At 35.6% G+C, this 18,588-nt stretch overlaps 1 protein-coding gene across 2 annotated transcripts in view; it reads right to left on the bottom strand.

Moving 5' to 3' along the window:
- Positions 1 to 18,588, bottom strand: part of MYOM2 (myomesin 2) — a 76,386-nt gene that overhangs the window by 16,432 nt on the left and 41,366 nt on the right. The window contains exons 18-29 of one of the 2 annotated variants that reach the window (XM_058800910.1): positions 17,828 to 17,949; positions 17,025 to 17,045; positions 15,501 to 15,688; positions 12,901 to 13,027; positions 9,685 to 9,863; positions 9,405 to 9,519; positions 8,700 to 8,856; positions 8,501 to 8,607; positions 6,776 to 6,820; positions 6,164 to 6,300; positions 1,272 to 1,416; positions 1,092 to 1,151 (exon numbers count right to left, since the gene is read on the bottom strand). In XM_058800910.1, the coding sequence (XP_058656893.1) occupies positions 1,092 to 1,151; positions 1,272 to 1,416; positions 6,164 to 6,300; positions 6,776 to 6,820; positions 8,501 to 8,607; positions 8,700 to 8,856; positions 9,405 to 9,519; positions 9,685 to 9,863; positions 12,901 to 13,027; positions 15,501 to 15,688; positions 17,025 to 17,045; positions 17,828 to 17,949 (1,403 nt within the window). The remainder of the gene's footprint in view (positions 1 to 1,091; positions 1,152 to 1,271; positions 1,417 to 6,163; positions 6,301 to 6,775; positions 6,821 to 8,500; positions 8,608 to 8,699; positions 8,857 to 9,404; positions 9,520 to 9,684; positions 9,864 to 12,900; positions 13,028 to 15,500; positions 15,689 to 17,024; positions 17,046 to 17,827; positions 17,950 to 18,588) is intronic. The other variant, XM_058800911.1, reaches the window with a different exon arrangement.

Below are 18,588 nucleotides of genomic sequence, written 5' to 3'. Positions count from 1 at the left end.
AAGCATCCAAATAATGTATTTCTTGTAAAAACAACACAACAAACATTGTTTGCCCAAATAATGTAAAGCTTAAAAACATGTTAAATATTACAGGCAGAACAGAAAATATTCCTTTTCCCCATGAAGGTCCCAAACTACAAAGAAATACATCCTGATGAAAATTTGCTGACACACATGCCTTTTTTAAATTATTGTGTTTACTCATCCCAATAAATGTACATGTCTTTGTGATGGCAGGATCAGGGGCCTTAAGTCTGATACCCAAACCTGGGAAGTTGGAAAGTCCAAGACTTTGACTTAAATAATTCAGTATTGAAAGATTTTGTCAGTTTATGCTGTAAGTGGTATTATTTCTTTCCTAAATCAATTTTAAGCAGCCTTCAAAAAATAGAATTACATTCCTTCTGTATAGAATCTTACTAAGATTATATTTAGGAAATACTGAAGATACTTAGGAAAAAAAGTTTTAAATTATTATTGTTACTTTCATCTGGAAAGCCATCTGCTTACAAGTGAAATTTACAAACTAGAGCTCAAGTTCAAATTTTCAAGGATTTCACAGGGATAGAATTCTGAATTAGATATCCAACTGGAATTTTCTCATTCAGCTGCAAGCAATATTGATAACGAGTATGTAATAAACTATACAACTGTATAGCAGCTATGCAACAAATATACATTTAGTTTCTGGAATTTTGCTTCAATTGAAACGATTGGGTCAAGCTTTTAATCTTCCTTATCTGGCACTACTTGTCTGTCTACTCTTCTGTCAATTATATCGAGCAGACAACTTGTATGCTTAAACTAAATGTAATTAAATGTTTTGTTGGACTGGAGCCTACAGTAGGCACACTTCTCATGAATATTGAGCAAAGATAACCTCTTGTGAGAAGTCATTTTTTCTCTGCTTAGTGAAGGTTCGGTAACAAATTGACAGTGTTGGAAAATAAGATCCACCAGGGTTTCAAGTGTCTCCTAAGATTGAACAATATCTTCTAATAAAGAACGGAAGCTGTAAGTGTTTAGCATTCCCCAGGGATGAATCATCAGCTGCAAACCAGGCCCGAAGTCACCAATCTGCTCCATCTTACCTTGTTTTCTGAGATATTCCTTTCGTTGGAGCTCAGACTCAGCCAATACTCCCTTGAATGCTACATTTTAGAAGAGGTGAATGAAATATGAGTTAGTCACAAAATTACTCCAAGAATAACTGAAGTTCACTTTGTCATCAGAGTCAAAGTTTCAGTACTTCAATGTTTCAGTGAACATACCATCTCCAATGAGAACTAATGAAGACTGGTTTTTGGCCTTTCCATCCTGAATCTGTACTGTGTAGGTACCTTCATTGTCAATTGTAAATTTTTCCATCACCATTTCTATAATGCCATTTGAACGGTCACAATTTATTTTATGCCTCTGAAATAAACAAATAAGTACTTTAGCATAGTTTAAATTACTTATGATTCCTATTGAATAAATTATGAGTTATATTCCTTCCCCCACAGTCAACCTCTTTCATCTCCTTTTAATTGTAAACTAAGAGAAGAAAACTTTGCTTTTATTTACTCTTGTGCAAAAGGATGCCAGTGGTGACAGAAACCTCTGTGTGTAGCTGCATTGGGAATCCTCAAGTCATCATAATATAGCTGGTTTGCATTTGAAAAAAATTGTTTATGGCACTGTGCATATTTGAAGAGCCTAACAGCCAGCCTTTAGCTGCATTACAGCTTACAGTTAAACAAGGGAGTTTGCTAGGGAGAAGGATTATTCCTTGCAGAGTCCAGAAACAACTGGAAATATTAAATATGGATCTTCAAATAAGATCACACCAAATCTAAAAGGTCATCCCTACTAAATATCTGAGACATATATAGCAGTCAATAGTGTATCTTATTTTCTCATAGGAAAAAAATATTTTCTTATTTAATGTTAGGTGTAATTTTCAAAGCACACTTTAAGCAAACAACCATGAGAAAAGTAACTTGTGCAAACTCCACAGAGTTTCTGGGACCCAAAAGGGATTGACCAAATCCAGCAAAAGAGAGGTATAATTCTCTCAGGATATATAGTTACTCACTTAAGTGTTCACAGAATACACAAAACACCAAGTATTGACTTGAATTCAAAGTCAAATATGCTTTTCACTGTTTGTGTCCTTTATGTGTTTGCTTTTTATTAAATATTCCAGAAAGATAAATTATTGGCAAGCATCATCATGGAAACAGAAAATTACAAGCTAGTATTGCACAACCTTTGCAGAATATGGCTTTAGAATTTTCAGGTAGTGTTTTAGATACAACCATGTTTTACTTATATCCTCTTTTATTCAGTGAGTTACAACTATGAAGACAATGTCCCCAGCTGACAGTGATGTTTTTTGAATCTCAACTAACAAACACCTAAAGCTACGCAAAGATAACCCATAGAAGTTTCTTGGTGAATACTTGTAGGTAAACAATGTGGCCAAGGGTATTACACACTAACTTCCAGTCAAGATTGCACAGAACAGTAAATGTCACTATCTAGGAGTTATATGCAGTGAATTACTATAGACCCTGTTACTTTTAAATTTACTATACATACTGTTAAAAGGAGACATGATGTCTTACAAATAGAATCCTTTGATAAACCTCTTTACTGGTCTCCAAAAGTAAAAAATGGTACTAAAGTAAGGGATAGATAAAGTTTGAGGAAGGAGAAGAAAGAAGAAATGTTTAAAAAGCTAGTAAAAATGCCAATTATTAAGCTCTCTAGAATCTTATTGAAATGGAAGAACCTCTAAGTCCACTAAGATCCAAAAATAGTAGGAATGACCCCACAGATATATCTGCTTTAGCTTTGAGGAATGCATCTTGGCCAGCCTCAAAAACAGACTCACTGTTGTATGGATAACAAGTCTGGAAGAACAGTGTCACACAGTCAAGGTATTTAGCATTCAGTACTGGCATTTTCAAATATACAAATATTTTAAATCTTAATGGAGGTAATGGGGTAATGGAAGAGTGATGAAAAAGAAAATATGTGGAATTGAAAAAGCAGTCAGCTAACAGATTGATCAGAATAATAATTTTTTAAGGGGATATGCATGTTAACTTGGATACAGGATTTCCCATACATACTGCAAAGAAAGACACAATGTCAAAGAATGACAAGATAAAATTAATTGGGAAACTAAGTACAAAATCTACTTGTGTTAGAATTCATCTGTGAGAGTTACGGTGATAGGTGAGGGAGGTTAAAAAGAGCATTAATAAACTTACCTAAACTATCAATAAGTTCTAATTTCAATGTGCAAAAGTCAAACTCTTGCTTACAGCCTCTTCCCCTCAGAGGTCAAGGCATTTACTTCAAGAGTTCCCTGGCAGAACAATAAATTAAATTTTGCCAGAAGCAGAAAATTTAAAAAAAAAAAAGCAAGATGTATGTTTTAATCTGATTCTTTATGACACTTTTCTTTTTATTCTCTAGTTTTGTTTTAAAAAAATATTAAAATATTAAAATAAAATGTGAGTAAATGGGGCTCAATTCATTCAATTTTAAGCTTATTTTGAAATCTTACCAAAAAATCTCCCTGTTAGGACCTAGCAGGAAAAATTTATCACTTTAGCCAATGTCATGAATCAGGCCCCAATTCCCCAGCATAATGGTCTATTGAACATGTTCAGTGACTGTAGCCCAGTCTCCAGACAGGTTTTAGAGTGCAATTAGGCTTCTAACTATTGCCATTATGCAGCAAGATGAAGTTCAATGATTTTATGGGCATCATAAATATTAGGCTTTTATGTGACTTTCCACAAAAATATCATCTGTCTCCAAACATAAATGTCACCTGTGGGTTACTAATTAAAGAGGTGAAATAATGCAGCTTCATTTCAAGACTTTTTCTGATGTCAACACTTCCAGAACATATGCAAACTAAAAATAGCTCATTCTGTCTCACAAACATTGCCAAACCAAAGTATTGTCATTTCAATACATCCTAGGCACAAATATTCAGGTTTTCGGTGCTATGGTTTATTACTTCTTAAAGAAAGATAAACAGATAATTATTTTACTCAGAAATACTTCTTCTTCCACTCGTCAATATGTAATTAAAGTAAATGCTCTTTGCCTTTCTATGGTATAAAAATGCTGATAAAGCTTCTCTGACCCAAACCAGGATTTGCATTCTCAGGAATGAACCAAATCTTTCAAACAGCTGCAATGAAGATGAAGTCTTCACAGGAAAGTATTTCCAGTACTGGGCTTATGGCCTGTAGATGAACCATGTACGTGCCCTGCAAAGGCATGACCTTACTTTCTTCTCAGCCCATCCTTTTTATGCCCCTTTATATGAGAGGTCTTCCTAGAGCTATAAAAATGTGGGAAGCTGGTGGCCTACCCTCTCATCTCTATGTAGCTGCTCAATGCACAGTTTCTACTCCAAAATTTAAAAAACAAAATAGAAAGTGATAGCATATAAAATTTTTAAGTCTATGAAGGCTGCTGCATTGTCAAGTGCCTCCCACATTATACATAAAACTATTAATATCAGCCTCAGAAAGTCTTTGGGAACAGCATGTCTTGTTGGTTTGAAATCCAAAACTGAAGCAGCCATTTTCTTGAGCTATTTTTCTAAAATATTTGTGCTTAACACTGGTCTGTGTGTAAACTCTCCTTATGAATAGACAGAGTCCAACTCTTTTTCCAGTATGAATAGGCTCACTCTGCAACAAGAATTCTACACTGAAAAAAATATTTGAGTTATAGATTGGCCTTCTTTTCAGGTATTATCACATCTTAATAACATGACATTTAGAAGCTATGGGATCCAGGGAACTACAGGCCTGTCAGCCTGACCTCAGTGCCAGGGAATATAAAGAGGTGGCTACATCTTGAGAGACACCAAGCACAGGAAGACTAGGGGATGAGTCTAGTCTTCAGCCAGGACAGGCTTGTGAAAGGCAAGTCCTGCTTTACTGACCTGATAACCTTCAGTGACAAGGTGACCCACTTAGTGGATGAAGGAAGGGCTGCGGATGTTGCCTACTGGGAATTAAGCCAAGACTTTGATACTGTTTCCCACAGCTTTCTCCTGGAGAAACTGGCTGCTCATAGCTTGGATACAAGCAGTAGCTCCTGGTTGGATGGCCAAGGGCAAAGTGGTGGTGAATGGAGTTAAATCCAGTTGGTAGATATCACAAATTATGTTCTCCAGGGCTCAGCAGTGGGGTCAGTCCTGTTTGATATTGTTTCATATTTAATAATGATCTAGAGAAAAGGATCAAGTTGAGTGGGAGTGTTGATCTGCTGGAAGGCAGGAAGACTCTGCAGAGATATCTCGACAAGTTGAATAGGTGGCTCGAGACCAATTGGATGAGGTTCAACAAAGCCAAGTGCCAGGTTCTGCCCTTGGGTCAAAATAAGGCCTGGGGAGGAACTGCTGGAAAGTGGCCCAGTGGGAAAGGACCTGGACGGGCTGGTCAACAGCTGGTTGAGCATGAGCCATCAGCATGTGACCAGGAGGTCAAGAAGGCCAGTGGCATCCTGTCCTGTATCAGCAACAGGGTGGCCAGCAGCACCACAGCAGGGATTGTACTCAGCACTGGGGAGGCCACATCTCAAATCCTGTGCTCAGTTCTGGGCTCATCACTGCAAGACAGACATTGAGGTGCTGGAGTGTGCCAGAGGACAGCAGAGTTGGTGAAGGGTTGGGAGCACAAGTCCTGTGAGAAGCATTTGAGGGAGGTGGGGTTGTTTAGCCTAGAGAAACAGAGGCTCAGGGGGGACCATTAATGTTCTCTACAACTGCATGAAGGAGGCTGTACCCAGGTTGAGATCAGTCCTTTCTCCCAAGTAACAAGCAATAGGACAAGAAGAAAAGGCCTCAAGTTGCATCAAGGGAGTTTAGATTGGATATTGGGAAAAATTTCTTAACTGAAAGAAGAAGGCTGCCCAGGGAAGTGGTTGGGTCACCATCATTGGAGGTATTTAAAAGACAAGTAGATGTGGCATTTAGGGACATGGTTTAGTGGTAGACTTGGCAGTGTCATGTTAACTGTTGGATTCCATAATCTTAAAGGTCTTTTCCAACCTAAATAACTCTATGATTCTGTGATAACAATAGAAACCTGCAGGTTTCTTAAACAAAATCACTTACATACAGTACTCATTATATACTTACATCACTGTTTTCAACTTCTTTATCATTAATGACAAATCTGAAAGTAGAATCTGGAGATAAGCTTTCAGCCTGAATCCAGAAACGAACTTCTCCTTTATCAAGAACCTCATAAGCTAACTCTGATTTCAATGGTATTGCTACAAAAAGAAAATAATCAAAAATCAGTAGTTCATGAAACCTTGTGAGAAATAGGAATATCATAGTAAATACTAGCAATTCCCTATTATTTATGGATCTCTGGGTATCAAATTAAACACAGGGAAAAGTCCACTAATGCAGTCTTTGGCTGATTTTTAAATTAATTTCTCAAAGGGAGAAGAGAATGTACATCTTACTGTTTGTACATTGTGTAAAGATTTTGCTAGTAACAATCTATAATGTATTGTCAAAGTTAAACTTGAGACATTTAGGAACGATGATCTTATTTGATGTCAATTAATATTCTTCTAAAGAAAGTAAAAGATGAGGAAGCAATGTGTTCCATGCTCAGTGAAACTGCCATGAAAAATGAAGTTGCCATTGTCTCAGGAAGAATCTTTCTGGAACTCCAGTCATTAGTATGTAATTACATTCCTTCTGGAAGTGTCTAATAGATTCAGATCTTCAACTTACTTGGATTCTTTATTTCATAGCTTAATGCCATCAAACGTTCAAACTCTGAAAATAAGAAAAATGTTCACGTTTTAATTTATTCCAAAAAATATAGACAGCAAATGGGTGTTGATGGAAATAAATATCAGCATCAGCAAAGTTATCTCCTTGAAGCTTGTATATGAATACACAACTCTTTAAAAAATGACTAAAAAAAAAGATTTAGGAAACTTAACTTCTTATACATGGATTTAGCAAATGTTCCTACTGCATGCATTTTAGTACACATTCTCTTATGCAAGGGAATCTAAACAAAGGCCAAAAACTATTTTATACTTTAAAAATAGCAATATAAAAGGAAGATTGGAAACCACAGCTTCTAAGCAGTGTATAAGGTTCCTTTATGCCCTGACTTCCTTTCTCAGACTGTTCCTGAAAATTTTGTTTTATTGTGTCAGGAAAAAAAATTGAATGCAGGTTAGTCTGAAATCAGTACAGAAAGTTTTAGTTAATGCACCAAATCCTCATGAAGGCTGTGTGAGAGTCTTGAATTTAGTTTTTTAGATTTTCATACTAATCCTATTTATCATAGTCATTACCAATAAAGATTTGGAAAATTAACATTACTGCCAATTCCAAATTTGCAGATAATGTAAAGACCAGAGAAAATTAGCATGGATTTATGACATGATAGAGGATTTAGCAAAATCACAGGAGAAGTTATAGCTTTTGAGAGAGTAAATGGGCAGTAAAATTAGGGTTTTCAGTGTTAAGATGAAAAATCTGATACTTGTGCAGGGATCCAGTGTAAACAAAATTGTAATTTTCAGTGATATATGATCAGAAAAGACTTAGGGGAAGTATGGGATGGGAAACAGCTTCAGTGCTTTATTAAAAAAAATTAAATTCAAAGCTAGAGCAGATGATGACAAGATCTACAGAAAGATTTCAGAGTGATGCTTCAAAACTTAGCTAAAGGGCAGTGCTCATGATAATGGCTCGGAAGTCTTCCATGTCCTGGAGAACTTTTTTTTTCCCCTTGAACATGGATTTCTTCTCAACACCTATTTGGAAAGGGTGGTTTGACATGTTTCTTACTGTGATTCCTTAAATGGCTTAGTAGGTTGAGAAGCAGAGGGATTTTAATACTTGGGGAACTAGGCAGAGCAATTACAGCTGAGAACTGGGAAAGCAGCAAATTTTTATCTTTGTTTTTTATGTCAGCATTTCTCAATGATAGAACAAAGTGAGACTGAAGCAAATTAATTGTGAAACCAATGGAAAAAAAATAGCTACAATGAAATAAAGCAAAACTAATAGATATGCAAGCTTAATGATAATTTGACCCAATGTATTTAGACCTTGTTAAAGCATCATCATTTTCCTCACTTATTTCCTGCATCTCAGTTATGAGAAACTGCATCTAGAGCCTCAAGCACAACTGAAAGTGTAAGGGATATTTACAAACATCATTATAATCCCAGCATAACGAAGACAATTCTAATTTGCCATATTTTTTATCTTTATCTAGAAAATGTTGCCTGAAGATACCCCAACTTTCATTATTATGATAATCAGAAAAATAAGTAATCACACAAAGCCTGTTGAGGGTTCTTTTTTGTTTTTCTTTAATGCATAGGAAATAATGTGAGAGTTGTAGGGTTCTATTCTGTTTTTTCCTGGGGCAATTTTTAGTGCAGTTGAGGTGATATAGTGAAGAGAGATTTGAAATTGTAAGGACCTTACCTTGATCATCCATAACAAAGCTGGAGGAAATCCCATCTGTGTCACTAACTGAGATAGAGTAAGTTCCCAAGTCTGATTTATCAGGATTTTTGAAGTACAGCTTAGAACTAAAAACACCAATTAGAAAGAATATCATTAGCTGTGTATCACAATTTTAACATGACTTACTGATTTCCTTTGGTAGATTGGCATGACTTACTGATTTCCTTCTGTTTCAATCTTAAACTTATGAGAATCATCAATCTCCTCATAAGATTTACCCCATGCAAAATGAGATGCATCTGTTGCTTCTTTGCAGTCAAAAGCCAGGTAAATATTACCCTCATCATCCACACCTGAATAGATCTCTTTTGTTCCTGAAAAATAGGAATCAACTCTTATGTCAAGACTGCATTTTCCTGCCAAGGTGCAATTCATAAATTACTAAAGCCCAGATCTATTTTGTCCTAAAAGATACTGATTTTATTAGCAGATCTGAAAGCAGGTTTATGTCATATGCTGGCTCAGCATTACATGCTATTAAGTTTCTTACTCTACATGCAAGAAATGAATGATAATACTAATAAATGCTTATTGAGAAATAAATGAATAAGATATAACTGAATATGAGAAGACATGAATGTTAAACCAATTTTATTATCATTCCTGAAGTTTTAATAATGTGTTTCACAACAAATAGCACCTCTGTTAGAATAAAAACCAGAACAATTGATTATCAAATAACTCCTGAACTAAGTAAAGGAAAAAATTCTAATCACTGTCTCCATATCCACATGATTGAAGTTTTAAGGCTAAGAGATTCTTAATTCTTTAAATACTTATATGTGATATAATATCAAATTAGGTTGATGAAATGCAATTCCAAGCATTTTACAAACAGAGGAGATTAAACAGTTCATTTTACCTGGCCGTTCCTCAACAAGCACTGGTTCAGATATTTCAGATGACTTGCCTACCCCAGCATCATTCACTGCACGAACTTTGAAAACATAGGTATGACCCTCATGTAAATCAGTGACCTTAAACAAGATAAAGGGAAAAGCCAATTAAAAAAATCACAACTATTTTGTTTACTCATATGAAGATATTAGCAGAAGCTGAAGTTCAAATGCATATCTTTTTTATACTCAACCAGAACTTCTAGTACTCAGTTTTATATTAATATTATTCAATGAAAATGTTACCTTAAAATAGCGCTTTGAAGTTGGTTTTTCATTAGCAGTGATCCAGTCTTCTGTATCCACTTCTTTATAGTCCACTAAATACCCAGTAATAGGGCTTTTGCCTTCATACACTGGAGCTTTCCACAGAAGAACTAGTGATGTATTTCTAACTTCACATATCATGAGATCATAGGCAGGACCTAAAATATTTCGATATTGGAAATTCACTTCAACATAATAAAGTTTTGCAAGCTGCTCCAGTAAAGGCTGAAATGTATCACTATAATTTTGATTGTATCTGCTTTCAAAAATCTCATCCTTTACAATACTCTTGGTACAGGTGATATTTAGGCCATTTCCCCCTCATGGCTATGTACAGCAATACCCGCCTCAAACAGTGAGTGACATTAGTATTCTGAAGCATACTTGCTTAGCTAGATCTCAGTAACTCTATTTTAAGGTTAAGCTAATCATGTGGAAAATCCATGCAGTTTAAGATTTTCCAACAAGAAAGAGAGGCTTCTTGTCTATTATTTAACTCACCAGCCTCACATCAAAGTTTCTTCACTGGGCCTGATTCAGGTTCATAATTTAACATCAGGTTTTTTATCTTTTCATTACTATACATGAGCCATGATCTTTCAAAGTAATCCCAAATCCAGTGGCACCAAGGGACTTTGGATCAGGCTTCTTGTTCCCTGACATAAGAATTTTTATTGTGAAGTGGACAGCTGAGAGGAACTTCTCAGGATGAATGATATCTGTTAGAAGAAATATTTAAACCAAAAATATCCTGATACTCTACAAATAAGTGAGAGCTTATGTTTGCAACTACCAGGTTATGTTCCTACTATACTTTCCTTCTCCTTCACCTACCTGTTGAAGTGCCATTCAGTCTAACTAATAGCAGTTATTTTTACTATACTCTTGATATTTATTTACACTAGCAAATAAATAAAAATGTAAAGGCATAATTATATAAGTTTCCTACCATGGTCAAGTTATATTGCTTTTTTCTTGTGCTTTAGTTCTAGAAAGCTGAAGATTTAAGAATTAACTTGAGACTTAAGGATTTCCTCAGTTTTCAAGATACTAATTTTCCCTACAACACATCTTACCATTTAAAATAATCACAAAAAAAGGAGTAGAAAGCCTTACAAATAAATCTAATTGCCATTCCAGCCTACATGATTTTAACCAATGATGAATGAACATAAAATTTGTAAAGGACGAAATTCAGCAAATACATTGGGGGAAAGAAAAAAAATTAGAAAAGTTTTTCTCCAAAGTGGATAAAAACATTTCAGAAAATAAACATGTTAAATACCTGTTTCAGACCTTATAAGGATAAATATTAGTTTTCTCATGGAAAGAATGCCATTTTCAAGGAACCTAAAGTATTCCCTCAGGGTTCTTTAAAAATCCCAATCTGAATGTCCATATATCCACAAATAATTAAAAATACATTGACAAATGGACCTGGTAGAAATCTAGAGAGTAGAAGGAAAAGTGTAATGAAGTATATTCTATTCTGAGGAGTCTGAGACCCCAGACATTTTTTTTTTTAATTTAAAGCAATGTAAGATAATCCATTAACTATCATTACTAAGACACAGAAACTCACAGAGACACCTAAGACTGAAGTTCTGTGGAAGGATGAAATAATTATGGACTCTGGGAAAAGAATCCATCACTTATGCTGGAAATCCTGCAAAAGGTTTTGGCCTTTCTAAGGAAACCTTCCTTCCATATCAAAAGGTGTAAGAATATTTTGTTGACACTGGGAATATATTGCAGTCACATTGCACTAATCCTCAGTACCTTTAGTAAGTCTGGGAAGAGGGTCAGCTCTTTTTCCCAGTCTTCATTATTTATTTTCATTATTGCTGAACCATTGTTTAAAAATATATTTTGAAAAAGGCTTGTGAAATATTTAACAGGTTCAGAGATTTGAGGGTTTTTGCAGGGTGGGCAATGTTCTTTGCTTGTAGTGGGTTTTTTTAAGCAGGAGGAAAGCAATACTGTCTATTCAACTCATAGCATAATGAGAACAGTGTAATCACCCAAACACTAAAAGGTCAGATTGTTCATTATGGAAATTTCACTCTTTCCATTTCCTTAAAATACATTTCATTTCATTTCATTTCATTTCTTTATCTGTCATTTAAAATGAAGGATAATTTTCACTTCTTTACACACTGCATAATTTCAATTTTGTTTTGAAAAAACTGTAGAGATCATAAATTGTAGCTAATTCCTTTAAAAAAAATAATTGTTCAAATGATGATCCATTTACACTAAATATCACAAGATTATAAGAAAATATAATTAAAGTGAGTAAAGGTCAGGAGATTAACCCTTTTGATATTGACATTTTGGTCATGTCATTAAATCCATTTGGTAAGATTTTTGAATTCTGAAGAATTTAACTAGAAAACATAAAGACAAACACCTTTTCAGCAAAGAATATGGGCATATAAAGGAACTACTTGGAACTTAACAGTGTTGTTTTTGTTTTAGAGGGCAAAAAGAGAGGGATTTGTAAGCAGGCAAATGACCTGCAGAAATTAGAGTTACAGGTGCTCTACTCAGCATTGAAAAATACTTATTTGGAATAGGGTTTCCACTTTGTGCACTGCCACTACCACTGTAGGTCTGTTAGCACATTTTTCTAACACCTGGCTAATAATAACCTCTCAGGTAACATCTAGGTACAATCCAGGGGAACACACTTACATGGGCACACTATAGGAGAATATAAGACTAGCTGTGCCACTTGTCCCTACATCAAGAAACAGAAGAAACAGACCCCTCTCATGTGTTATTTGTGACTGTAAGCTAATGTAGTTTTGGAATCTGAAACTCCAGGAATATCCTTAACAGCCTGCATTTTTGGTGCAGAGATATTGTGAAGGTGGTGAGTGTGAGGTGGAGCTTGTAGGGCTTGAAGAGGTGATAGAGATACAAGCATAGACTGAAGGCTCAATGTTCTTCTGAGCTGGTGAGAGCAGGGAATGAAAAGGACACTCAACATGCTAAGAAAAGGTCATCTGTTCCCCAGTAAAGAGACGTCATCATTAGAGTTGTGGCGGTAACGTCTAACAGATTTCAGAAGAAAGGGCAATCTCAACAGGAACTATGGAAGAAATTAAGCAAAATATAACCTGCAGAGTTTGGCTGGAACTCCGTGGCTGTGTTTTAAGGACTTTGAGATTCATGCAGAACTAATATACTTACCAGGTTCTGGCATAGTCCAGGCTTTACACTTAAAATGCTCACTGGGATCTGAAGGTTGACCTATTCCAACCAGATTTGCAGCAGCAACTTTGAATTCATAGAAGGCATCTTCAGTCAAATCCTCTACCTTTTTTCATTTGAGAAAACAATTAAATATATCAAAAGCCATTGTTTACATTCATTTAATAAATACTTGGATATAAACATTAGTTAATTGATTATCAGGCCTTAGTGCTGTGTGGAAGAGTCTAATTTGAAGACTTTACTCTTAAACCAAACACACTGGCGACTTCCATATTATATGTCCACGTTTCAGTCACATAATCCTCTCAATAACAGCACACATATTTTGGCATGAAAAGTTGCAAGAGTTCAGAGCAAAGATTCAAGGAGCCCAGTCAATGAATGACCACTAGCAGGTACTTACAGGTGAGTGTTCTAAAATTAAATACCTTCCTGCATTGCTTGTGAATGGCTGTTCAGAAGCCATTCACTTAAGCAAGAGTTAATTTTGTGTTTTGCTTAAAAAGGTCACAAAGGACTGATCTAGGAAGAAAAGGAAATTATAGGAAAATAAAAGAAAAAACAATCCAATTAGTTCCACAATGTTCTGGTGTAACTCCAGGAAAGAGCCTCTCAACAGTATTTTGTGACTTGTATGAATCTTTCTCTTGATGTTACCTACCACTACAAAGTGATATTACATTACCACTACTGGTAATAGGATGAGCAGAATCTATAATAATCCTCTGCAAACGTCCCTGGTAAATTAACTCTGATTCATCTAATGAGCCCATCCCCACAGCAGCATCTCAGATTTTGAGATCAAAGTAGAGGACTGAAAGGCATGAATATCTCGACACCCAGAACACCTCACGGCAGCAGCCCTCTTCCATCCTTCTTCTTCCAGAACACCTAAATACCAAGTCTTCTACACCTGATTCTTCTGAATAATTTTCCTGCAGTTATATTTAATCATATGACTCAAGAGAGACAGGTAAGAGTGGTACTCCTAGTGGAGATGCCAAAGAGTTTTAGATTTTCATTAATAAATAGTTGTCTTTGAAAATGTGAGATAAAAAAGGATTTTGGTGTGATTTTTTTAATGATAAAAAATATGTGATGGTAACAAACATATGGGGTGTCATCAAATACAAGACCAAAGCAAACAAGGTAACAGAAAAGTCAGGCACTAAAATAATTTAGACATACTTTCCTGAAGACAAGGAGCTATATAGTTTGACCCAAAAGATGGAAAAATAGATCAGTCTGTAAAAATGACTTTGAAATCCCAGGTTATTAAGGGAAAGAATATTTGTGGGGCTCCTATAGAATTATTTTATCAGAGAAGATTAAACCTTTAGTGATTTCCCAGTGCTGTACTGAATATCTCAGGCATTCTCTGTTTGCAATATGTCATAAAATATTCTGTGCTACTAAAAGCTGTCTTGGTTTTGTTTACCATCAGTATTTCACATTCTAGCCATTCAAGCTAATGTACAAAGAAGCACTTTTAGGAACAAATACAGTTACTGGCAGGACTGACACTTAAATACCTAGTTAAATTCCCAGTGGTAAACCATAATTTACATTACTCATTTGTTTACAAATGCATTAAAAATAAAAATATGTGGAAAGCATTGTTTAGTATTGCCCTTTCATGCCTATCCTACCTGTCCTTTTTTATTTCTCACCATCCATGGTCGATCAGCTGTGTCGGAGATGCCACTCATAGAATCAGTCACAAGCACACATGCATCTGAGTATTGCTTCCTGTCTTCTGTGCATGCAACATTCTTCCTCAGCTCATCTGCATTATTATCTTCTACTTAAGTGTCAAATACCTGCAAGACTTACTTCTGTCCTAAGGTTTACAGGAAATTTGCTGACTTGCAGAAATAAAATTTTAAGTATTTGTGAGTAAAATCTGCTTGTTTAACTTAATTTAAAAAGCATCACATTGATTGATTACTTGCTATATCCTATCTCTCTGACTTTTCTCCATGGAAGTTCACATCCAAATTTCCCTATTTTAAGAAACATTACATGAGTTGCAGGTGCAAGCAGAAGTAATTTATTTCAAAACTGTACTCTGTGAAGGAGGTGACGAGACATAATGCTGAGTTCATTAATAAACATGCTTTTTCAGCTGAAGGCAGATTTTGAGAGTAAGAACAGAGACAGTTATATTTTTTCTCAACTCATCTCCATTTTTTTTGCAAGTCCTCAGTCCTACAGAGAGCAGTTATCTGTCCTGCTAAATGCTTCCATCCTTTCTCTGTATGTTGTTACAGTGGTGATGTATACAGTGATCATTAACGAAAATAGCTTGGGGAACATTTTATAGCTCATTCCTCTTATTCCTTGTGAAAAATGTGCTTCACACTTTTCCCTCCAAAATTTACTTATCTCAGTGCTCTTATTTGTATTAGAATTTCACAGTAGGGGATGGCAATGATCTTTTACCCAGGTGTAACACTGCTGCACTCTGAATGGAAGTGCCTAGTTTTGTTGAAGTAATTATTTAAAGAATTTCTCTGTTAAAAAAAGCCGAAGAAAAAAATTCAACTACAAGAATATAATGAGCAGAAAATACTAACCGTATAAATTGTCCGGGTAATAAGGGAAGAGTTGACTTCATGCCAGTTTTGATGGTTAGCTTCCCTTTTATCTATATAATAACCAAGGATTGGTGAGCCTCCACTGTATCTTGGTGCTTTCCAGCCAAGGGTCATTGAATGCCCATCACAGTTCAGAAGAGTGATACCATGAGGATATGAAGGACAAGCTACAAGGAAATAAGCAACCTGAGAGTTAGGACAGAGTCTAAAGCACTGCAGTGTAGAAGCTGCTTAGCATTTTTGGTATTGCTTCTGTTTTCTGCAGCATACTGCTCTCAGCTGCACAATGAGAGCAAAGTAGTTGCTAACCAACATTCATTTTATGACCAGTCATAAACATGGAAGGTTTTAAAACATCTGCCTAATGTTTTGCCCTCTCAGAAGGTAGCAAGGAAGAACAGATGATCTTTAGATAATGCCAGTGTCTCCAAACCAAAAATTATGCTAAAATATTTAAATAGGTCAGAAGACTTCTTCCTGGGAAGAAAAAAAAAAAAATAAGCTGCTCAAGTCATTATGGAATACAGTAAAAATCATCCAGTAAAAAAAGAAAAAAGTCTATAAACTTGAATGAAATTAAGTCATGCAACTGACTGATCTATGGCCACCACAGTTTTCCTGTACTGTCCTGATATTATATGCTTTATTCAGACTGTGACTGCTTTTTCACCCAGAAAGAAGATATTTAGATTTTCAGTCACTTAATTTTTCTGCCTATGTTGAGGCAGAACAATAATGTCCTTCATGAGGTTCCTTGCATGGGTTTACTCCCTTCTGTAGCAGAAGTAGAAATGTCAACAAGACACCTTCTTAGAGATGAATAAAACCCTTTTTCTGAGCTTTTTAATCCCCTCCTACTGGCAAGCACCCCTTGTAGCAAGTAGTTTTGCATTTGTCATCCATACTTGAAAGTCTGCTCAAAGATAGCCCTTTCTTGACACTGGAGAGCTTCAATCAGTACAGCTAAACACCTGTCCCTAAAGCTGATCTGATACCTTCAGTTGAATTACCAGTATAACTTGAGAGAATGTAACTTACCTCATTCAGAAGAGAATACAGTAGTACAGTCCCTGATCTTGTAGCTGTACTAGCGGTCACCATGAAAACCAATAGCAGTCAGCAGAGCTGCCCTTTCATACTTTTTTTCAGATATGGTGCTATACTCAGAGGTAACAAAATGTGGTCTTTGTATTTACTGCCACTTCTTGGTAAATAAGAATGACTGTAGCAAATTTCTTTAAATAATCTTAAAGTAATACTACAGAAAGATTCTGGCCATGCTAATGCTAGGTCATCTATAAATAGCCCCGCTAAATTCCTGTAAAGGCTACAAAAATGGATAAAAGCTGTCCACATCCCATAAGTGTGTGTAAGATCCACGTGCTCTGTGTTTGATGATATACCCCATGCAACCCTCATCTCCAAAGCACACAGTGAAAAACAGGTGCAAGTGCATTTACAACACTGTGGTGATAGATGTGCAAGTGTCCATGCACCACCTACCCATATGAGACACACTTCCTCCTAAAAAAGTCAAATAGAGTAACTTTGTCAGTAATATACAAATTTACTTTCTATTGACTACACTGAATTATAAATCTTTTAGAGCATTATTTCTCACAAATATGTCTACTGGTTTTCTCCAAGAGGTTGAAGGCACTCTGCTGGGGAAAATGTGCCCTATTTAAAATTTTTCAGTATGGAGCTGACACTGCCCCTTAATTCAAATTGAATCATGATAGCCTAGACCTGTGTATTCTTTGTTGCAAATATTTATATAACCCTTCACTCAACATGTACCGTTCCCACTAACGGCTGCACGACTGATCTTACACAGAAATTTTGTTTGTGGGATACCAGAGGAGGTAGACTGTGCTCCAACCTGGAGCAAACAAAGGGGATTTTCTGTTTGGTTAAGTTACACAGTAATAAAGCTTACTGGAACTCTTCTAAATGGAGCAGATACTGTGCTAAAATGTTTCTGAGCGTCTAAGTCACTCAGAAACTAATTGTCTAACTTACTCAGTATTTATATTTCTTTAATATAGCCTAGGACCAAAAGGCAATCTGGCCATTAAAGTTCATCTTATTCAATATTTCTAACAGTCATTATAAATAACTTTTTTTATAAAACAATGTCTCTTCTCTAGAACAGCCACATGCCAGAGAATAGACATCATTAAACCCATGTGCATGGTATTATATTATTGTATATATTGTAGTAAATCAGACCAAAGTTGGTGATTGCTGAAGATATGTCACTCATTTGGGAAAGAAGAAGCTGAACTGCACAGAATCACACTTACTAAGGGCTGCCTGCACTGTTACAGCCTCCGACTCCTGCGAGTTCTCACTCAATCCTAAAGCATTTGCAGCTTTCACACGGAAGACATACTGCTCTCCAGTTTCCAAACCATGAACAACAAACCTGGGTTAAAAAAGATAGCATCACACATTAGTGTACATTTTACAGAAATCATTCTATGCTGTAACATGATATTGTTGTATCAATTAAAAAGCTCAACTTCACAAAGGAAAATATTTCCAAGAAGGAAACTGCAATAAAAGGCATGATGTAATACAATATAAGTGGAAGGGACACTGTAGCAAAAATCACAATACTCATCAGATTGTTAGTACTGATCTGGCAGGTGAAGTCAGATAAAATATATTATATTCCCTCTGAACTTTGTCTTGCTAAATTCTAATCTATTCTGGGAAGGAACTGTATTTTTCATTGTAGTTTTATTGTCATTGTCAAAAATAGTTTTCAATTTTGATCTGAGTTTCTTAGGTAATTACTGTACTAAATAAAATACTCAGAGCTATGCTATTGCACTATATGATCAAGTATGAAGAAATAAAATGTTTTTTTTCTTATTTTTGTGCTTTCTCAACCCCCTTTGACCAAGAATTAGTCTCTACTGTTTTTAATCATATTTCTTGACTACTTGAAAAAAGGACTCATCAGAATACAAATGTCAGCTAATGACTGACATAATACACTAAACAGTATGATGTGCTTTTTATAGAAAATACAAACTAAAAATCTAATTTTTGCATTTGG

The sequence above is a fragment of the Ammospiza caudacuta genome, chromosome 3 (genome assembly GCF_027887145.1).
Source record: "Ammospiza caudacuta isolate bAmmCau1 chromosome 3, bAmmCau1.pri, whole genome shotgun sequence".
NCBI classification, from domain to species: domain Eukaryota; kingdom Metazoa; phylum Chordata; class Aves; order Passeriformes; family Passerellidae; genus Ammospiza; species Ammospiza caudacuta.
This window is presented reverse-complemented; position numbering and strand designations above follow the sequence as displayed.